The sequence below is a fragment of the Capricornis sumatraensis genome, chromosome 18, assembly GCF_032405125.1.
Source record: "Capricornis sumatraensis isolate serow.1 chromosome 18, serow.2, whole genome shotgun sequence".
NCBI lineage: Eukaryota > Metazoa > Chordata > Mammalia > Artiodactyla > Bovidae > Capricornis > Capricornis sumatraensis.
Genome location: NC_091086.1, coordinates 68802940 through 68826022, shown reverse-complemented (window position 1 = coordinate 68826022; position 23083 = coordinate 68802940). Strand labels below are relative to the sequence as shown.

Below are 23083 nucleotides of genomic sequence, written 5' to 3'. Positions count from 1 at the left end.
TTGGATGGCTTCACCCACTTGATGGACTTGAGTTTGAGTAAGCTCCAGGAGTTGGTGATGGACAGGGAAGCCTGGTGTGCTGTAGTCCATGGGGTCACAAAGAGATGGACATGACTGAGTGAATGAACTAAATTGACAGCCAATTAACAAAGTTGTGATAGTTTCAGGTGAAGAGCAAAGGGATTCAGCCATAAATATACATGTATCTACTCTCCCCTCAAACTTCCCTCCCCTCCCATCCAGGCTGCCATATAACACTGAGCAACTCTCTGCCTTCTTATTTCAGGTCTTCTACTGTAAATGAGTCTCTTTTTCGTGGTCTCCATGTAAAGAAATGCCTTGCTTGGAAATTAATAAGTATATTGGGGGAAACAGACTGTACAAATAGCCTGTTTCTCCTTGAATTTTTGCCCTCTAGTAGCATCCCTCAGTGTATCCTGCCAACAAGAATTACCGTGGTGTTTGCCTATTGGTGATATTCTAGTTTACACATTTATTCATTGGAATTCTTCTACAAAGAAGAGCTGCCCCCGCTCATCTATGTATTCAATTATTTATATCAGTACGGACTCATGGCTATCTATTTTACTCTAGGGGTTACAATCCAATACTATCATTATTTATGTCATCACAAACTATTCCAGCTTTGCCACTTGGTGCGCCTTCTGGTTGGTTTCTGTGTTGTTCTGACACGTCCCCATCCTTTTGGGGACACTTCCTTGTGTTTTGGCACTATAAGCTGTGCCATCTGGTACTTCTCCAGCCCTGGTTCTGGAATTAACCACTTCTCCAAAATACCTTTGATTGGGGAATGGTGTTTAGAAACCAAGATCCTGGCACTAGGGGATGCTCATGGCTATGTGGTGACAGTTCTTTAACGCCCTGTCAGTGATCACAGCTCGGATGTATGTACCTCTTCCACGTATGTTTATTTATGTATGTATGTTCCCATCTATTCCTACTATCCATCCAGCCATCCATCTATTCATCCAGTTAAGCTATGAGTTCATACTGAAGTAAAGAGTTAGTCTCTGAGTCCTGTCCAACTCTTTGTGACCCTGTGGACTGTAGCCCTCCAGGCTCCTCTGTCCATGGGATTCTCCAAGCAAGAATACTGGAGTAGTTAGCCATTACCTTCTCCAGGGGATCTCTCTGACCCAAGGAGGGAACCTGTGTCTCCTGCATTGCAGGCAGATTCTTTACCATCTGGACCACCAGGGAAGCCTGAGTTCATACTAATACCTCTAATTCTAATTAAATATCACAGTTATCTTAGTCTTCCCCTTTCTCTGACTGTGAGAAACTTAACTCATCAGCCACAGCGTATTTACTTTGTTCAATCTTCGTGCACACATAAAGCAATTTCAAAATCACTAACCCAAACTCCTGTATGAAACATTGACTAACTGGAGTGCAGCATTTATGCACAGCTCTTTTTTTTTTTTTTTTTTTGCATTTCTTTTTTGTCTTTAGCCTTATAGTATCCAGTCAAAATAATGTTTCCTGAAGATACTTAAATTAGGTCATTTTTTCCGCTGTACTCCTTGCAGTCGATAACGGTAAGCATTTGTGTTACACTTAGGGCCATCTGTTACTGTGTGTATTCCATCTTGGGTATTTCCCACATCCTGGAAGATTGGAATTGTTTGCTTATTTTGAGCAGGGAGGTATGTGAACATGAAACAGCATCACAGCCCTAAGTCAGTCCTGTACAAACTGTGGAGCTCAGGAAGGGCTGTTTCCTCCTGACCCCTAACACCCCCTTTCCCCTACCTCACTCCTTCTACCCCTTTCCAATCCACCCCCAGTCCACACCAAGCTTCCATTTCTACTTCACTCCTCCTGCCACCTGCCTTTCAAAATACTTTCTACCCAGCTCGATTCATGCTAGGGCCTCAGCGCATGTTCGCCACTATACTGTATGTTAGTGGATTCTAATGACCCCTGAAGTCCATTCTATGTCTGCAGTTTCTCCGTTACACAATGAAACTGGACATTTTGACTTAATATGCTCAGCAGATGGCTTTGAGAAAAAAATCACAGCTTTCCTTGACTGGGTCAGTTCTGAGATCAAATCTTGCACCCACTCAGGAAAGTATTAGCTCACAACAATGAAGCCTCTTATTTGTCTTGGATTCAAAGGGCCGCAGGTAACCAGAATTCAGCCTGATGGGAATGTTTGGAAAACATTTTCAAATTTCTGCTACATTATTACTTTTTAAATAGCATTTTTAAACAATTTGGTGGTGTAAGGAATTATCTTTTAAATATCTGAAAAATGACAGGATTAAGATGTGAGAGTTGGACTGTGAAGAAGGCTGAGCGCCGAAGAATTGATGTGTTTGAACTGTGGTGTTGGAGAAGACTGTTGAGGGTCCCTTGGACTGCAAGGAGATCCAACCAGTCCCTTCTGAAGGAGATTAACCCTGGGATTTCTTTGGAAGGAATGATGCTAAAGCTGAAGCTCCAGTACTTTGGACACCTCATGTGAAGAGTTGACTTATTGGAAAAGACTCTGATGCTGGGAGAGATGGGGGCAGGAGGAGAAGGGAACAACCGAGGATGAGATGGCTGGATGGTATCACGGACTCGATGGACGTGAGTCTGAGTGAACTCCAGGAGATGGTGATGGACAGGGAGGCCTGGCGTGCTGCGATTCATGGGGTCACAAAGAGTCAGACACGACTGACAGACTGAACTGAACTGAAGGGGACAAAGGGTAACATAAAGATTTGCAAAAGAAAAGTACAAGTAAGACTGCTTTGAGGTTTTTTTGGGTCATACAACAACCTCTTTAATGCTCCAGTTGTTCATTTTCTCTGTAATCAGTATTTGATTTTCTGATTGGGAAAGGAAGCCACCAGAGATGAGTCAGTAAATGCAAAGCCAGCTTTAAATATCTAGGAAGGAAAGCAGAGAGTTTTGCAAATGCATATCCAAGGAGGAAATTGGCATCAGAGATTATGCATTTATTTTCATATCTGGAGAATGCTTGGCTCAAAACATGATAAAATAGAAAACTTTAGGATGACGGTAGTGTGAATTTTGAAGTCACATGCCATGACATTTCCAAAGAAATCAGTGTAAAACATTACATGTCTGACTAATTCTGGAAATAACTATGGCCTTTCCATATGTAAAGGAAAACCAGCCCAGTGTCCCAAAAGCTTATTATAAGCTGTAATTAGGCCATCTACTTTGGTGAGGTTGCATGGGTGGGAACCTCCCATGAGGAATATGGGAAAGATCATGGGCAACCCCAGAATCAATGTTTATTTTATAGAGGGATCTAGGACTTCTCTTGTGGCTCAGATTGTAAAGAATCCACCTGCAATACAGGAGACCTGGGTTTGATCCCTGGGTTGGGAAAATCCCCTGGAGAAGGGAATGGCGACCCACTCCAGCATTCTTGCCTGGAGAACTGTATGGATAGAGGACCCTGGCAGGCTATAGTCCACGGGGTCGCAAAGAATCAGACATGACTAAGCTACTAATACTTTCTTCATTTTTCTGGATTTACAGTCTATATTGGTCCTGAAAATATTCCGTCAGTTCAGAGGGTTTCTGTACCCTATTAGGGACATGGGATTCCAAGTAAAGACAGAGTAGGGGCTGAATCCTGGCCAGACCATTGACTGGGACAGATAAGCTCACTGAGTCCAGGTTTCTTCATCTGTGTAATGGGTACCTTTTAGGTGGTGTGAACATTAAACCCAATGGGAAGCACTTACTAAGTGCTCAGCACAAAACAGACACTCAGTTGGTACACACAGTCCAGGGGCTAAGAGTAGGGGGCTCTGGACCCAGCTTCCAGTCTGGGATGCTGGCTCTGCCCCTCACATGCTGTGTGACTTTGGCAAAGTCACTTAACCTCTCTGAGCGATTGAAGTGGGAGTAGTAATCCAGAATGGGGATAATAATGAAAAGCCAACTCCCAAAGGGGGATTAGAATAGAGCAGTTGCAAGGATCAAGTGAATCAACATGGGCAGAGCCCCCGTTAGAACAGGGCTAGGTTCACTGCACTCTATAATACCATCAGTGATTGCTATTAACTATAATTATTCCATCAGCCCACTAGAAAAATGGAGGCTGGGTGGTGGTGGAAATGGACTATTACACAGAGTGCCAGGTCTGGTGGGGGTAGTTTGGAAGTTGTATTGGCAACATACGCCGATAGCTGCAGCGTCTACAGAGGCTTCCTCGCCTCTATCAATGGTGTTGGAAGGGAGTTTAACCCATAGCAGTGAGGAGAGAAGCTGTTGCCCAGAGGACAAGAGCCATCACCCGGACGAGGAACACGGTGCAACAGTGTGACTGCAGGAAACAAACATACCGTGGCTCATATGCAAACCCTGCCCTGCAGTTAGCCTGATTCAAAAATACCTGGTTCCAGAGCAAACCAGCCTTCACGGTGGGTGAGAGACTAAAATCTAGGGTTCTGGGTGTCCCCCTCCTTTCTCTTGCAATTGTTCACCCTCTGGAACGTTTATTCACATGGTGCATCTTCCATAAATGCTGTATTTCACCTCATGAGAAAACAAAAAATCAATAGAAAGAAAACAAATGGGCTGTTCTGTCTTTATTTCTAAACACACTAAGAAATGATCAGCTGTCACTGTATTGACACTGTGTTATGCATGGAAGTAGCTATTTGTCCCTTATTCCACTTAAACTCATGCAGAAAAGCATTTCATTAATTTCCCAGTTCCTCCCCCACCCACCTTGATACAGCTCTCTGTCTCATCTGCTCTCTTCCTTCTTAAGGAACCAGTGGATATGAAGGGAAATGACATTCCAGATTTCTAGTGGAAGAATGCTATAGGTCACATGCTTTTATCCTTGGTTCCAAGTCCAAGAATGTTCTCAACACCAAACATTCTAACTCTTTTATGCAGGTAAAACTTACCCTGAACTGGTCCAAGTCTGTAAATCTTTAAAATGCATCTCAGCTGGTATGAACATCATACACAGATTCGAACAGACTGCTTGAGAGCCCACAACGGGTACTGTATGAAATGCATATGGTCTTATTCTGCTAAAACCTGCTTCCTCTCCCAAAACATTAGAATTTCTGAATTCTGATATAAATTGGGCCCCACGGTTTTCAGATACAGGACCGTGGACCTGTAGAATTCCTGATGTGGTTATGTTCCAAACACAAATCTGTGAAAATAGCCAGTGGAAAGAAAATTTAAGACTTTTCTTTAAACCACCTTCTTTTAAAAAAACAGAACTTGAGCTGACTTTCCTGGTGCTGATATCTCATGATTTAAAATGGGCAATAATCACTCAGAAACTTCTCCCCAAATTTTGTCCTCCCCTCCAGGGACCACCCTAAGTGACACCCGATGTTTTACAGAAAATACCCAATGGCACAGCATATACATAAGCAGATATGTGGGGTCATCAAAGCCATGCACGTCCTTCTCAGAGGTGCCTGCTGTCAGGAGCTATTCTTTTGGAGCCTGGCCTGCTCGGAACCCCAGGCTTGGGGTTCATTCCTACTCAGTGTGGCCAGCACTGGCCTCTGTGGACTTCAGCCTCCCATGTGTAACCTGGGGAGCACTCCACCTGCTATTTAGGACTTTTGGAATGAAATGCACAAATATGAGCTGGCTGCTCTCCGCACTTCCTTTTCCTCTGGCTGAGACTCGGCTGGAGACAAGTTACATGGTGCAAAGCTCAGTGTTCACCTCCCTTTCTGGGGACACACTCAGAGACAGGTGAGCACTGGTGGTGCGTGGCTGTGTGTTACAGGTGGAAGGAGATGGGCTTGTATCAAGGTCTTTGGACCAAACTTGACATCAGAACCTGCAAGGAAAGCAGGTGTAAACAGAGCTGGTGGTGTTGCAGGAAGGTGAGCTGTTGGGGACCCAGGGATCTGGGGGCAAAGACATCGTTTAAGGGCACTCGGTCACTCATCAGGGTGTGGCCTCGATGATTCAAGGTTTGGCTGAAACTGGCAAAGCCCTAACGCTTGTGGACACTATTTAAATTGGTGGTTCTCTGCCCTGACAGCCCAGAGACTCAACTAGAATGGCATTTTCAAAGGTCTGTGGGTGATTTCAATGTGGTGGTGGAAAGCTTCTGCCCAAAGACAGATGTATCCACTTAGATTTATTCCGGAAAAGGGAAGAAGGCGTGCTCTAGCTGTCCTGTTTCTCCTCTGTCTGGGGGACAGAACCCCCTCCTCACTGATCAGGAGAGGAAAAGCTCACAGCACAGGGCCCCAGGAGCCCAGGGTTTATCGGAAGCAAGCAGCAGAGAACAAATGTTAATGTTTAACTGAATAAGGGTGACTTGTGAATCCAGAACTTTCTTACCTAGGGCTTTCCCACTCCTGGTCGTCCTTGTCCTTCTCTTCTTTGGTGTCTCCAGAATGCGGGTGTTTCTGCACAATTCGCATCCCACCAGCTTTCACTGAAATGAAGAGGAAGGTATGTGATCAGTGTGGTCACGCAACCACCAGATGGCAGGAGATATACTCAAAGGTGTGTGGCTGTCCCATGGCCAAGTCCAGACCAGCTGGCAGTGACAGCTATTAATCACGGAGAATAGTGCTCTTATTGCTGTTCTTGAGTGACTAAGTCACGGCTGAGTCTTTGCAGCCCCGTGGACTGTAGCTAGCCGGGCTCTTCTGTCCATGGGATTGTCCAGGCAAGAATACTGGAGTGGGTTGCCATTTCCTTCTCCAGGGGATCCTCCTGACCCAGGGACTGAATCTGTGTTGCAGCCCCAGTACTGCTGGGGGAGATTCAGTATGACAGGATGCTCAACACTGTCTCGTGCTCTGGAGCCACTTAGAAACTTTCCTAGGCCCATCTGTGTGCCTGGCCTCCTTTCAAGTTGGTAAGAGCAGCAGTGGTACCAGAGTACAAACCACGTAGAGAAAGCAGCCGCCGGCTTTTAGGTTTTGCAGTTTTGTGATGCAGCAATGGCCACTCCATCCCTGCCTGTGACGTTTTCTCAAATGCCAGTGGTGCTCTGATGGGGGTACAGCCACAGGCGACACAGGCCATCGGCCGTGTCACAGCACAGAGCCCGCTCTGGTGATGGCCTTTCCCAGACTGCGCTGAGAAACCCTGGGGTTGGCAGAAGTTAAGTTCATTTTTAAAAAACAGCCTTATTGACATATAATTCACAAATGATGTTGTCCCCCCAGTTAAGAGTGTACAGTTCAGCGATTTTGTGTATATTCAGAGTCACACAACTGTGGCCACAGTCATTGTCAAACAGGATCATCACCCTCAACGGAAACCCATCAAGGGTCCCTCTCCAATCCGTCCTCTCCCCCAGCTCCTAGCAACCCGTCAACTGCACCGGCCTACTCCGGACACCTGACATAAATGGAGTCATAAAATCTTGGTGACAAGATCTTTCTCTTAACGCTTCCAAGGTTTACCCATGTTGTAGCATGTGTCAGTACTTCATTTCTTTTTTCTTTTAAAGATTTTCTTTTTTGGATGTGGACCATTTTCAAAATTTTTATTTAATTTGTTACAATACTGTCTTTGTTCTGTCTTGGCCTTTTGACCTCGAGAAATGTGGGATCCCAGTTCCCCAACCAGGATGGAACCTGCACATCCTGCATTTGGAAGGTAAAGTCCCAACCGCTGGACCACCAGGGAAGTCCCTTCATTCCTTTTCATGGCTGAATAATACTCCACTGCATGGATAGACCACATTTTAAGATCCATTCATCTGTGGATGGTCATTTGTACTTTTTCCATTTTGGCTACTGGGAATAATGCCGTCATGAATGACTGTGTATGTACAAGTTTTGTGTGGCCACACAGACTTATACCCTTATTTCCTTGGTACATATGTAGGAGTGGAATAGTTGAGTGACATAGTAATCTCATATTCACCCTTTTGAAAGATCTTCAAATGCTTTCCAAAGCCATGGCACTGTTTTACACTCCAACCAGTGGAGGGTCTCCACATGCTTACCAACACTTGCTATTGTGTTTCTTTGTAAATATAGTTGTTCTAGTAGGTGTGGTGTCATTACGGTTTGATTTGTATCTCCTTAATAATTAATATGTTAATACTGTTTTCCAAGAGAAAAAGCAGCAACAAAAATGGGAGATTCTAGGATCTAGCAAGTGTGAAAGAGCTAGGTTGAACAAATGAAGTGGGTTTCCTCAAGATAGATATTCTGCCTTAGCATGTAAGCTTTACGTGGGCACCCAGAGTGTGCCGTCTTTCCCAAGTGTATTTGAACACAGAATGTCCCTCCTTCCCCAGTAATGCTGGTTATCATCCGTTAGGACTCCTGTGTTCCACGGGATAAAGTTTGGAAACGCCAGCCTTATATCCAAAAGCCAGTGTCACACAGCAGTTGACAGCGTTGTGTTTTAGGGTCAGCAAGTCCCTCCATGTCCTCAGCTACAGGGTCTCAGAGTAGTCAGCTGCTCAAAGTCTCAATGCTTCATCTCCAGAAGGGGGTTAAGAGCCACGTCCTAAGTTGGAGGAGTTTAGATGAGAAGAGAGTCTGTAAGTCCTCACTCCCAAAGTGATTCTGTTTGGAGGTGGGGCTTTGGAAAGTGCTTAGGTCATCAGGCTTTCCTGGTGGTTCAGATGGTAAAGAATCTGCCTTCATTGCAGGAGACCATTCAATCCCTGAGTTGGGAAGATCCCCTGGAGAACAGCTACCCACTCCAGCATTCTTGCCTGGAGAATTCCATGGACAGAGGAGGCTGGCAGGCTACAGTCCATGGGGTCCCAAAGAATTAGGCATGAGTGAGTGGCTTTCACTTAGGTCATAAGGGTGGAGCCCTCATGAACTGGATTAGTGCCCTCCTAAACAGACCCCTAAGAGCTCCCTCACCCTTTCTGCCAGGGAGGACAGAGAATATAGTTGTCTGTGAACCAAGAAGCAGTATATCACCAGACATTGAATCTGCTGTTGGCTTGACCCTGCACTTCCAGCCTCCAGAATGGTGAGAATGGCCATTGTTTATAGCCACCAGTCAATGGTATTCAGTTGTAGCAGCCCAAACAGGCTAAGACAGAGGTGCACAGCAGCTTCCCAGCACTTAATGGAAAGCAGAATTTGCTAACTGAGCTCACTGTCCAGGGTGTGTACGTGGGGCTCACAGCACTACCCACCCCCCAACCTACCCACACCCCCTGCCCCTCTGCCCCAGGACGGCCACTCCAAGTTCTGCCACCGCCCTGCTCCGATCACAAAGTACAGCCAGCTGGTCAGGCCACCTCCTCCAGTGTTTCAAAGTAAGTTGTTCTTGCTGTTCAGTTGCTAAGTCGCATCCAACTCTTTGTGGCCCCATGGACTACAGCATGCCAGGCTTCCCTGTCCTTCATTATCTCCTGAAGCTTGCTCAAACTCATGTCCATTGAGTTGGTAAAGCCAAATTTAAGCTGGACCCTGCTGAATTATGAAAGCTCAGGACAGCTTTCTTTGTGATGCTGCAAACAGGAAGGAGAATGTGAGACACCTTGAGGCTTATACGCTTCAGGTTTATTAGTTTTCAATTTCCCTGGGAGAATTCAGAAAGCTGCTGATGGCTGCAGCATGGCCAGTGGTACCCAGAGGCACTCGCTCAGAGGAAGGTAAAGCAGAGGCATGAGAAATAGAAGGCTGTATATAATGACGCATCTGCTGCTCTGGGTTTGGGACGAGACTCTCCCTGCTGCCACCACTTCTTTTCAGTGTGGATATTCTATTTGTTAAGAAGGAAATATAATCCTGTCCAGTAATTGTCTCAAAAATCTGATTTTATCCTGAAATTTTTTGAAGTAGGAATCATTATCCTGACTGTATTTGATTCCAATCATTTTATCTTTTCATTTCGAGAGCATTCCCCCCGCCCCCTCAAATTCACCTGGTCTTTATTTGAGGGCATTTTACTTGTTTCCCATGTTTTTTATTCTTTTATACATTTTATCATTTCAGGCATACTTGTCTTATGATTGTATATCTAATTTTTTTAGTTTTAATTTTTGGTTGTGCTGGGTCCTAGTTGCTGCCCACAAGCTTCTCTAGTTGCGGCTGTGCAGCTGTCTAGTTGTGGTTCACGAGCTTCTCACAGGGGTGACTTCTCATGTGGAGTATGGGCTCAGGAGTTGCTGTTTGCAGGCTCCAGAGCTCGGCTCAGAAGTTGTGGGGCACAGGCTCAGTTGCTCCACAGAATGCGGAATCTTCCCGGACCAGGGATCAAACCAGTGACCCCTGCATTGGCAGGTGGGTTCCTATTCACTGTACCCCCAAGGAAGTCCTATGTAATTATTTTACTATCAGGAGTCTCACCTTCACCGTTCATTTTTCTGAATCTGGCTCGTTTGGGGGGAACGTCTTCAGTGAGCCTCTGCCTGTGGGGATCCTCCGGGGGTGGTCTAGGCAGCACCCCTTGGAGAGATGCTATGCACGCTTCTGTCAAACCAGGGGTAAGGGCAGCAGGAAACCCTTTTTCACATCTGATTTCTCGGGACAGGAAAGACCAAAGCGTAAATCTGGGCAGACTGCCCACGTAAAGGCAGGTCTGCAGTTACAAATTCTCCAGGAGACTCAGTTCTCCATCTGGAGGCCAGGCTCAAACATACCAGCTTCCTCACCAACCCACTGTGCTGCTGGACACTCTTCCGGCACCCTTGCTCCTCGGGTTTGGCCTCTGAGCACCCAGCTTGTACCTGGGGTCTTGAGTAAATGAGGCTGTGTGTGTATGTTGGGCAGGGGCAAGGGATTGCCTAACTGAACATGAGTGAAAGTTGCTTCAGTCATGTCCAACTCTTTTTGACCTCATGGACTGCAGCCTCCCAGGCTCCTCTGTCCACGGAATTCTCCAGGCCAGAATACTGGAGTGAGTAGCCGTTCCTTCTCCAGGGGATCTTCCCTACCCAGGGATCAAACCCAGGTCTCCTGCATTGCAGGCAGATTCTTTACCATCTGAGCCTCCAGGGAAGCCCAACATGACTGGTGTTCTTATCAGAAGAGGAGACACCAAGTCACTTCCTGCCTCTCAGGGGCCCAAGGCTCAGGGTAACCGTTCTCAATTGAGTTTCTTCTTTGGGTGTTGCTCCTAGAGATCGCCCTCACTTTGGGCTAAGATTTTAAAAAGAAAAAGAAAACAAAAATACCATTTCCAGGTGGCTTCTCAAGATTTCCAGGGTTATGAGCCCTGCCAAACCTTAAGAAATGGAGACTGAAAATTCTACAATTATGTTTACATTATTCTTTACCCACTCTCTTGAAATGTAAGATTATGAATGCTTTTGTTTGAATAATAAGGCTAGAATCGTCCCATTAAACATTAAAAAAAAAAAAAGCATTTTCCTGCCCCATTTATCCCACTCCTATCCCATGTCCATAAGAAATGGACCAAAGGTGCTGTTATGAGTTGAACTATGACCTCCCCAAGTTCGTATGTTGAAGCCCTGATCTCTGGAACTTTAAACCTGACTGGGTGTGGAGACAGGCCTCTAAAGAGGTGATTAAGGGGACTTCCCTGGTGGGCCAGTGGTTAAGAATCTGCCTTCCAAGGCAAGGGATCTGGATTTGATCCTGGTTTAGGAACTAAGATCCCACATGGTGCGGGAAAACTAAGCCTAGGCACCTCAACTAGAGAAAGCCCGCATGCTGCAACAAATACCTAGTGCAGCTAAAAAAAAAAGAGAACTAATTAAGTGAAAAAGAGGCTGTTAGGGTGGCCCTAGGGCTTCCCAGCTGGTGCAGTGGTAAAGAATCCACCTGCCAGTACAGGAGACATAAGAGACATGGGTTCGATCCCTGGGTTGGGAAGATCCCCTGGAGAGGGGAATGGCAACCCACTTCAATATTCTTGCCTGGAGAATCCCATGGACAGAGGAGCCTGGCAGGCTACAGCCCATGGGGTTGTAGAGTTGGACACGACTGAGAGAGTATATACTTACACACACACCCAGTTACACACTCACACAAACACAGGGTGGCCCTAATCAGATAGGACTGGTCTTCTTATCAGAAGAGGAAGAGACACCGGGACGCACGTGCACAGAGGAAAGGCTACATGAGGACAGAGAGGGAAGGTGGCCATCTGCAAACCAAGCAGAGAGGCCTCAGGAGAAACTACACCTATTGGCACCTTGATCTTGGACTCCTGGCCTCCATAACTGTGAGAAAATAAATTTCCGTTGATGGAACCACCCAGTCTGTGCTATTTTGTTATAGCAGCCTGCACAAACTAATACAGTTGCCCATTTAAAAATAATCTCTGAATCATTTCAACTTGGCAGACAAAACACCTTGACACTGTAAGTCCCGGGTGTATTCTATCAACTGGCTAAAAGTAAAGAGGGTGTGCAACTCACTACAAAAGGAACAGATGATGAATGTCAAGGTGATGTTCAAAATAATCAAGTCTTGGGAAGCTCGCAGGGAGCCTGTCCACTCCTCTCTCGAAGTAAGCACACACTCCCAGACCCACACCTCCATTTCAGCACCTCATTTAATCCAGTTTATAAAAACAATTAACTTCATCAATCTCTCACAGTATGGGTGGTGATTAATGCTGCAATAAAGTGGCAATAATAATAACTCAAGGCTGAGACAGATTCATTTTAACTTGCACGACTGCCAGAAAATATGCCAGCATATATTTATCGACTGTTTTATCACCGTCACGGACTCTTCATTGGTCAGAAATACAAAGGGAGCGTTACTTCTGCAGAAACCTTTGCAGAATTATTTGCAAATGCAAGTATTTTCCTGAGACAGTAGTAAAAAACAAAACAGACTTTTGTTGTGATGGTTGTTTTCAAATGTGAGCTTCAAATGTAAATAACAAGCTTCCTCTTGGGAGGAGTCCTGAGCAGAAGTTAAGGTTTAGTTATGAATTCTGGGAGCCAGATCCCCAGGTTCAAGTGCCAGCTCTACACGTGTGTGTGTTTGTGTGTCTGTGTGTGTCCGGGCAAGCTGCCGGCACTCTGCCGCAGGGTCCCATCTGTGAAGAAAGGGTGGCAATGCTCTACCCCCAGGGGTTTTCTGAGGACCGAAGAGGGACACCACATGGAACGCCTCCATCAGGGCCTGACTCCCACAGGTGCTCAACTCCTGGCTACTCTCATTCAGTTCAATCGCTCAGTCGTGTTCGACTCTTTGCAACCCCATGGACTGCAGTATACCAGGCTTTCCTGTCCATCAGAAACTCCTGAAGCTTGCTTAAACTCATGTCAATCCAGTTGGTGATGCCATCCAACTTTCTCATCTTCTGTCATCCTCTTCTCCTCCTGCCCTCAGTCTTTCCCAGCATCAGGGTCTTTCCTAAGGAGTCAGTTCTTCTCATCAGGTGGCCAAAGGATTGGCATTTCAGCTTCAGCATCAGTCCTTCCAATGAATATTCAGGACTGGTCTCCTTTAGGATGGACTAGTTGGATCTCCTTACAGTCCAAGGGACTCTCAAGAGTCTTCTCCAACACAACAGTTCAAAAGCATCAATTCTTCGGCACTCAGCTTTCTTTATGGTCCAACTCTCACATCCATACATGACTACTGGGAAAACCATAGTTTTGACTTTGCTGGCAAAGTAATGTCTCTGCTTTTTAATATGCTGTCTAGGTTTGTTATTAAGCAGGTTCTAACACTGAGCATCCGGCACTCAGAGCACCCTGTGTGTGTGTCCTTGGTGGCTTATCACCTCCTCCCCAGTTTCCTCTGCGTGAAGTAGAGGGGGGGCAGGACCTGAACAGCAGATTGTTGAGTGAGCCGTGCGCCCTCCATGGTGAGGGGCTCCCTGCCCCAGCAGCTGACCACCGCCAGGGCTGTCCTCAGCCCATCACCATCTACAGAAGCTTTTGGAGAGTCAAGGACCATGGATAACCCTTCCCACTGGATGGCCACATGCCAGGCCCTGTTCTAATTACTGGCCAGTTACCACCCCACCCACTTCACCCAAACCCTATGGTGCAGACCACCCCCCTCCCCACAATCCCAAGAGGAGGGGAAGCCACAGTGAGCAAGCTTCTGCCCCTCCCCCGGCAGCAAGTGCCCTTAATCTCACCCCACAGGCCTTTTCCTGCCTGAACATTCCAGGAAACAGAGCACCAATGCTCCTCACAGAGATGCCTCCGGGCAGGTTCTAGGCCCAACCTGCCCGGGAAGAAAGTGTGTTTGATGTGGAAAGCTCTGTGAAGCAGCTTTTCCTGCCCACAGAGCAAAGCGGGCCAAGGAAACAGCCTCCAGCTCGGACTTTGTCAGGGGAGGAAGCAACTGATGACAGTGCCGCCCTGGGGTAGGGCAGCCCCCGAGGTGCTGGGGTGCCTGGCTGTGAAAGGGTCCCCAACAGTCGGCTCCATCCCCTCACCAGCAGGCTAGGAAGACCCACAGCTGCAGGCCAGGCAGGGTGAAGAGGAGGGTGTCCCCAGCAGGCTTGAGACAGTAAGAGCGCCTGGAGCTAGGGAGGGGCCAGCCCTGGGGAACAGGAGGGCAGGACCCCCGAGCAGAGGCTTCCCTTTGCTCTTGCTGGGAAGTGCTATTGAAATGTGATTCAAAGGAAAGCAAACCCACCTAAAAGAAGCCAGGAAAGGCTTTGAGACTTGTTCCAGCGAGAACAAAAGGCAAGGAAACCAGAGACGCCCAAGGTGCAGATCAGGGGTGAACGAAATCCTCCCCAGGTAGAGCAGCACTGTGGCCAGAAAGCGAAGTGCACATGAGACCAGACGGCCCTGGGATGGGGACAGTGGGTAGCACCAAGGCACAGGGAGGCGGTCGTTCTCTGCGAAGAGGAGGGTCCCCACCGGGAGAGGGTTCTCCTTGGCCAGCAAAGAAGCCACGGGGGCGCCGCAAGGAGTGGGAGAAAGAGGGGCAGCGGCTCTGAGTTAAGGGGACCCTCAGAGCTCCCCAGCCCTGTGGCCATGTTCAGTCAGTCCCCACAGGGGCTTTCCACAACGGGTGAAAGGGATGCTTGCCTGAAAAGATGAGTCCCCGATAAACTGCTGAACTTGCACCCCTGATGGCTTCCTCTCTGAGAAAACAGAGAATGAAAGAAGGAAAGCTGCTATTCTCCGCTTAGAGGCGAAAGGTGTTGGGGTGGGAAGGCCCTTAACTGAACCTCGCTCGCTCTCCAGAGGCGGGGTGAGCTTCAGAGACCTGGCACAGGGGCTGGGACTAGAGAGGCCGGTCCGGCTTCCAGGCAGTGCGGGCTCCATCCCCCTGCGGCTGTGACCCAGAGGTCGGAGTGCCTGGTCATTGTTCAGTTGCTCAATCCTATCCGACTCTCTGACGCCATGGACTGCAGCACACCAGGCTCCCCTGTCCTTCACTATCTCCTGTAGTTGGCGCAAACTCATGTCCACTGAGTCGGTGATGCCATCCAACCATCTCATCCTCTGTGGCTACTTCAACTCGTGGCCTCCATCAGAGGCTTTTCCAGGAAGTCAGGTGGCCAAAGTATTGGAGCTTCAGCTTCAGTCCTTCTGATGAATATTCAGGGTTGATTTCCTTTAGGATGGACTGGTTGGATCTCCTTGCAGTCCAAGGGACTCTCAAGAGTCTTCTCCAGGGCCAGAGCTCAAAAGCATCAATTCTTCGGTGCTCAGCTTGTGTGGTGACAGGGCCAAGACCTGCCAGACAGTGGCTGATCCAAAGCTGAGGAGTGGGAGAGGCAGACACAGGGGAACCCTGAGTTCAGGGAGGCTGGTTTCAGAAAGCCCAGGGAAGAGCAAGATCCCTGCCTGGAGGTTCTCGGGGACAGGCAGCCTGACAGTGGTCACCGACCACAACCCCAGTCTCCCCTGCAGTGAGAGTGGGGCTGTTTACCTGGGTCGTGGCTGATTCCAGGGGAAATAGACTGCGGTAAGCTGGGTCATGCCCCTCTCCCCACCAAGCTGGCCACACTCTAGTCCCCTGCCTGTGAATACGCTTCGCAAGGAGGAATTAAGGTTGCAGATGGTATTGAGGTTGTTAATCAGCTGATCTCAAAATAAGAAGGCTATTCTAGATTGCGTGGCTGGGCAACCTGTGTTCACAAGGGGAACCTGAAATATGAGACAGGGACAGGAGCATCAGCGTGCCTACTGTGAGGAAGGCTGGACCAACTGTTGCGGGTGGAGGAAGGGGCAGTGCACCCAGGAGCGTGGGGGCGTCTGGAAGTGGAAGCAGAAACGGGGTTCTCCCCTGGAACCGCCAGATGAACCAGCCCTGCAAATGCCTTGCCGTCTGCCCAGTGAGACTCAGTTTGGACTTCTCACCTCCAGAACTGTAAGACAATAGAGCAGTGTTGTTTTAAACAACAAAGTTTGTGGTCCTTTGCTACAGCAGCCACGGGAAACTAACACAGTGACGCATGTCACTTGCAGGTGGCACAAGGCCCCCACACCTCGGCCTGCACTCAGTCCCCTCCTAGGAGTCCACACGCTGGAAAGGAGGGGCCTCGCCCTCTGCATTTTTCCGCCCCAGATGGAGGGCCTCCTGGGAGAGAAACAAACCTTGACTTGTTCAGCCCCTGCGATTTGGGGTTGTCTGTTACAACAGTGAATACAATGTAATATAGCTGATATAACTGTAACTAATACAGGACCTGATACAAAAGTGGATAGTCCCTATACAAACAAAAGTCTATGAAGCTGGGAAGGGGAGGCCATTCACAAGACCAATAAGAGTGTGCAGGCATCTTCTGAAATGCACAGGACACTCACAGAAGTGAGGAGGAGGAGGCATGTGTCAGCCAAAGTCTCAGAGCACAGAGGGGAAATCTTAAACACGTCATAGAAGTGCCTGGTGCACCCTAACTGGAAGCTCTTGAATAAAAAAAAAAAAATGCTGACTAAAAGGGTCTCTTTTTTTCTTGGCATCTCAGGAGCAAAGGTGGGCTTCCCAGCTGGTGCTAGTGGTAAAAAAAAAAACCTGCCTGCCTTTGCAGAAGACATGCGGGTTCTATCCCTGGGTCGGCAAGATCCCCTGAAAGAAGTGGCAACCCACTCCAGTATTCTTGCCTGGGAAACTCCGTAGACGGAGGCGCCTGGCGGGTTACAGTCAATGGCGTCACAGAGTCGGACATTGGACATGACTTAGCGACTGAGCACACACTCCCAGGAGCAAAGGCAGACACCTCTGTCCTGTTTCTTCAAGCGCCGATCAGTGACTGGGTTGAGCACACTGGGGGTTGCGATTAGCACACCTGTGATTTCACGGCTACTACAATAAAAACCGAATCAGTCTTGCCTTTCTAGCAACAGAGTGGCCTGGATAATATGAAACCTCCAAAGGGAGGTAATTCAGGGGGAAGTGTCACCCACAACCTTTTAAATGCATCCTGAATGATCAGTAGAACAGAGAACTGAATTATTTTGAAATTACCAAAGAAAAACAAAATGGTCTCTTTTCCACTATAATGAATAGAATTGTGTTTGTATTTCCATTTGACTCAGTTCTAGAAGGGACATAAAATCTACTCTTGAAAGGAAACCACACATAAGATTACTAACACTTCAAGCCATCACATACTAGATTTATGAGAACTTTCCTGATATACGGGTTTGCATCCCCTGGGGAAATGGGAGGGGACAGGGGCTGGCAAAACGTATGTTATGAAGAGACGTTATTCCCACCACTGCCAGAAACTCACGGAAACAGGCAGGAGTGAGTCACAGTGTGGCTTGTCACCAAGTCCCCCCTTCTGCTGGGGATCAGAGTTCTGCTATTAGATGAAACAGAACCTCACTCACTCTGTTCATCTGTTATTTTGCAAGAATTCCCAGAAAAGCAGCAGTCTCCTCTCGTTTCTCCACAAATACTTGGTCGCCGAGAGCAGTGGCGAGCTCTCAAATCATGAAGACTTGGCTACTTTTACAGAGGAGCCAGCCACCAGCATATCACAGGATGCCAGGCAGTGCCCACCAGCCTTCAGTGGGTGGACTCTGTATTTATTCACACAGTCCCCTTCCTCCGAGGCTCTTTAGGAGCCTCATTAACCTCACGTCCCGGGAGGAGGACCTGGTGACGAATGGAGCCCCTTTGAGAAGGGCTGCTGAGGTTCCAGGAGGTAAAGCCCCGCCCCTGCCCAGAGGAGGCCCCCTGAAGTCACTGACTTGGGGGTGTCAGCAACACTCCAGAGGGCTTGGCCAGGTTTAAAAATGGTGTTATCCCCTTGATCCCAACTGCAAGGTGACTGTTCATTAATGCCAAGTGCTTATAACTGACTGGTGAGGGGGAGCAGGCTGCCACCCCCAAAACCTGCCTCTTGGGCAAGTATGATTTTGAGTTGATTAAGAAACGGCACACAAGGAAAAGCTGGACACACAGAAGTCACCCTTGCTGGGAACTTTTACACTCGTAAGGGAGATCTCCACGTGTAAGTATCTCTTTTTCTGTGTAACAGGAAGAGAAAGATGACTAAGTCACAGGAGAATCCTACTCTGCATCACGACCTTCCCCTGGCTTACCAGGCATTTCCTGGCTCCCTCCCACAAGGGGAACCTCCTCTCCAGGGCATGTTTTAGGCATGTTTCATCATTAGTACGTAAGGTGGGGCTTGGGAGTCACTCATGTTTCTTGAGCATCTCCTACGTATATAGGAGAGATATATGTTATTGAACTGCTTTGTTTTCACTATTAGTCTGTTCTTTATCATAAGGGGGCTCTCAGCCAGAAACCTAGAAGAAAAAAGGGAAAGTGATTTTTCTCCCCTATACCCCACACCCTAAGCATGCACACATACTAAGTTACTTAGTGCTGTCTGCCTCTTTGCACCCCTCTGGACCACAACTTGCCAGGCTCCTCCATCCATGGGATTCTCCAGGCAAGAGTACAGGAGTGGGTTTGCCATACCCTCCTCCAAGGGATCTTCCCGACCCAGGGATTGAACCTGCATTTCTTATGTGGTAGGCGGGTTCCTTACCACTAGTGCCACCCGGGAAGCACCCCACGCCCTGTAACACTCGGCAAATATGAGTTACGATTTCCATGATGCTGCTGCTGCCTAAGCTGGCTGAGAGTCCCGCCTGCACCACCAGGACACACTGGAGACAGCTCAGCAGTGGAGGGAAGTTGTGGGCCTCGCGTGCCAGGGAGGAAGTGAGAGGCAGTAAGAGAATCTGGAGAAACTCACAAGCTATTTATTAGGTATCACAGAGCCAGGCCCTGCTCATCAATGGGACCCAGGCCCAGAAGCAAGGGACACAGGCAGACAGGTAGAGGTTGTGGAGTGCAGAGAAGCATATCTGGTTCAGAGACCAATAATGAGAAAACACAAAAGAACATGAAGAGAGTCACGGAGGAGAATTTTATTGTTTTCGATTGCAGGCTTAGGCACAAGATTTTGTCGTCCAACTTAAGCACTTAATGAAAGTGTTCCCAACGTTTCAAGGCTGTTATTTTGACTTAGGAACTGGGTTCTGGGCTATCCATGATGATTACCCTTTATTATAGTAGACGCTTTTGTTTCTTTTAACATCTAATCTGCAGAACTGTCTGTTCTCTGGTCATGCTGGAGTAAACAAGACCACCCAGAGCTTTCTGCCAGAAAAGGCTTCCACGCAGAGGTCTCTGTGAGGTACTAAGTGAGAGGCAAGACACTGCAACCGACGGAAGGTCTCTTTCTAACCTGCACCCCTGGGCCAGGATGCCAGGCCCTTCCTCCAGCTCTGGCCAAGTGTGACCACCCTTGCGAAAGCCAGGATGACAGTGACGGCTTCCTTAGTGGCTCCTGCTGGACTGGGGTCTCAAAGCCTTAAGAAGTCACTGCCCTGAAGTCACTGGAGTTTACCTGAGGCATTAACTGTTCCTGGGTTCCAATCCTATAGACGGTGACATTAAGCGCAGAAAGGCAGCCCTGCCCTGCTACCTCCTCAGGGACCATCTGGCACAAACCTCCCATTTCACGGATTAGGAAAACCGAGCCCTAGAGAAGTGACCAGCCTCAAACTTAGAACTCAAGTTCACTGCTCTGCCAGCACAAATACATTGGCTCCCTTCTCCTTGGACATATTTAAGATACTTAATTCGTGATTCACACAGCCTAGCTGTTTACAATTCAGAAAAACTCAGAGTCCTTCATGAAATTTCTCCCAGGGAGTTAATAGCGACAGTTTATTCCTCCGATCTTAAAAATCTCCATATGGCTGTCTCTGTATGCAATTGCTGCCACTTTGCTTTGGTATCACCCCAACACGGACATTCTGCTGCTACTCACTCCCTGGGAACAGGGGAGCCCCCAGGCAGACTGCAGCTGCGGGGTTGAGGGTCACAAGTGTAAACGAAGGTGTTCCCTCCTGCCCTGCTGCCCAGGTCATCAGGCAGCTGGGCATGAACCCGCAGTGGTAGGACTTACAGGCCAAGAGTTATCATGAAAGGAAACGCTTTGAAGTTCTTTTTTAACTTAAAACTAATTCAACACAGAGGCCCCCAAAGTCTATTTTCCATTACAGTGGAACTGTTTCCTAAAATCCCATACCTCTAACAGCCCCCATGCATCGGTTAGCCATTTTTCTTTCCTGGTGCCTGTCTTGCTGTTGAGAGCTTGTTTCAGTAATGAAAACTATGACCTACTCTGGAATGCAACATGTTAAGGAACTGCTCTATTCACCGTGTGGAAACAAAGAATTAGTGGCCTATGGTGGGGGCGGCGGCAGGCAGAAATTGGGGAAATCTTTCCTTCAACAAGAAGATGGCATAAATGTTCCACAGAAAGCAGCCATGTTTGGCTCAGGCCTCTGTTACTAGCAGACTGAGTTCATACTCTTCACTGACGTGTGGAATGAAGACCCTAAAAACCCCACACGCCGAAGTGACTGGGAGTCAGTCACCTCTGATTCCCTCAGTGCCGTTCCATATGGACTGATGGTCATTCCAAAGGAGAGGTGAAATTAAGCAATCGACCCGTTTGGGCAGATTCGAAAGAGCAAACAGGAACTGTGCGCAAAAGGGGAAGGAGAAGATATGAAAATAAAGGCTGCTCAGAGTCTCGTTTTCGAAGAAAAAAAGACTCGAGCATTTAACTTCCTTGCCTCAGAAGTTTAGGATGTACAGAAGCAAAAAGCAAAACGAAAACAAAAACAAAAACAAAATCACTTTTGAGGAAAAGCAGAATGCGAAAGGAACTGGAGGGCGGAAAAAAAGTCATATTCAGTGGTTAACGAAAGAAAAAAAAAGATTTCCACTCTTTTGGTTCTTTTTTGTAATGCTGTCAGCTTACAATTAATCATCGCCAAGACGCTGAGAACTCTGATTTGTCATTGTTTCGGCTCCTCGTTTTCCTTTCTAAAGCATCTGTGCATTCTAAGGAAGCATTCACCACCCAAACTTCTGGGAACACATTGTTCGGCTGGGCTTCTTTCAAGTCAGTCTACTCTGCACGCAACTCCACGGACTTGCGATGTTTTCGCGCAAAGAAAACAGGTGTAGCCCGCGCGGGGCTGAGTCTACCTCAGACCGCACGAGCGGACCGGCGGGCCGCCGCCTCCCCGCCCGGCGCCCCGCGCGCCCCGCGCCCCATGCCCGCGGGTTCGAGCCCGCCCTCCGGACCCGCGAGAGGAGAGAAAGTGGGAACGCGTCCGTACCGGCGGGCGGGTGTCCAGCTTTCGTCTCCAGCTTCCCCTCGGGAGGCGAAGACATGGTGCGAAGCCGGTTTCAGACGGACCTAGGCGGCGGCGGGCTCGGGCGGCCGGGAGCGAAGCGCGCGAGGGTCGGCGCGGGGAGCGAGAAGCGCGCGCGTAGCGCTTCGGGGTCGCGCACAGGCTGACTGACCGCGGCCGCCGGGAGGGGGCGCGGCCGGCGCGCGCCGACGTGGCACGGTCCCGCCCACCCGCGGCTGCGCAGTGGCGTCACCGCGCTCGCCCAGCCCAGCCCCGCCCCGCCGGTCCCCCACCACCACCGCGCGCCCTGTAGACTGAGCATGCGCAGTCTGCGGAGCCACGTAGGACGCCAACGCTGGAGGCTGAGGAGGAAGAAGAGGGCGCAGGGAGGGCGGGGCATCGGTAGACGCCTGCGGTGCTGGCGAGGCAGGAGCGGGAGACTAGGTGAGCATAGTCCAGCGGGAGTGTGTCACCCACGTGGGCGGTGCTCCGCCAACCCGCCAGAAGGACTGTGACCGTGGTGGGGAAGCTGAACCTCCAGAGCTGGGCGCCCAGGCCGGTGGTGCGTGTTGTTGTCGGGGAACCGACCCGTCTGCCACGTGTCCTCCGCCCAGCTCACATCTGAAGCCGCAGTTAGGAAATGAGACACCAGCGGGGACCGACCAGGGATACGAGAATAGCCCGGATTTATTGAAGTTCAGTTCAGTCGCTCAGTCGTGTCCAACTCTTGGCGACTTCACGGAGTGCAGCACGCTAGGCCTCCCTGTCCATCACCAACTCCCAGAGCTTACTCAAATTCATGTCCATTGAGTCAGTGATGCCATCCAACCACCTCATCCTCTGCCGTCCCCTTCTCCTGCCTTCAATCTTTCTCAGTATCAGGGTCTTTTCAAATGAGTCAGTTCTTCCCATCAGGGGGCCAAAGTATTGGAGTTCCAGCATCAGCATCGGTCCTTCCAATGAATATTCAGGGCTGATTTCTTTTAAGGATGGACTGGTTGGATCTCTTTGCAGTCCAAGAAACTCTCAAGCGTTTTCTCCAACACCACAGTTCAAAAGCATCAATTCTTAGGTGCTCAGCTTTCTCTGTAGTCTAACTCCCACATCCATACATGACTGCTGGAAAAACCATAGCTTTGACTAGGATCTTTGTTGGAAAAGTAATGTCTCTGCTTTTTAATATGCTGTCTAGGTTGGTCATAACTTTTCCAAGGAGTAAGCTTCTTTTCATTTCATGGCTGCAGAATTTATTGAAAAGATGCTAGAAACAGGACATTCGGAGGTGTTCCCCACCCCCGAGAAAGGAAGAGGCAGTGCTGTTCTGGAAAGCTGGATAAAGGTCTTGGAACGTTGAGCGCTTGTGCCCAGATGATGGCTTTGCAATGGGTCTTGATTCTGCCCAAAGCTGAGTTGGTCTCATACCCTGGATCACGTCCTTCTCACCTTCTCAAGCACTTTGCCACGACTCATATCCTCTCCCGCACAGTCAAGCCCACTGTACTAAGGTAGTGTCCACACATGTCCAGTGTCGTTTTGAAATGGAAACACCGCCACCTCTCTCGGCCTTACGTCTAGCTT

General features: G+C 48.6%; 1 protein-coding gene across 1 annotated transcript in view; it reads right to left on the bottom strand.

The window, feature by feature from the left end:
- The window catches only part of DAP (death associated protein), a 65608-nt gene extending 43952 nt beyond the window's left edge, over positions 1 to 21656 (bottom strand). The window contains exons 1-2 of the mRNA XM_068990498.1: positions 21491 to 21656; positions 6325 to 6421 (exon numbers count right to left, since the gene is read on the bottom strand). Of these exons, the coding sequence (XP_068846599.1) occupies positions 6325 to 6421; positions 21491 to 21545 (152 nt within the window). The 5' untranslated portion in view covers positions 21546 to 21656. The remainder of the gene's footprint in view (positions 1 to 6324; positions 6422 to 21490) is intronic.
- Between the last annotated feature and the right edge of the window lie 1427 nt (positions 21657 to 23083).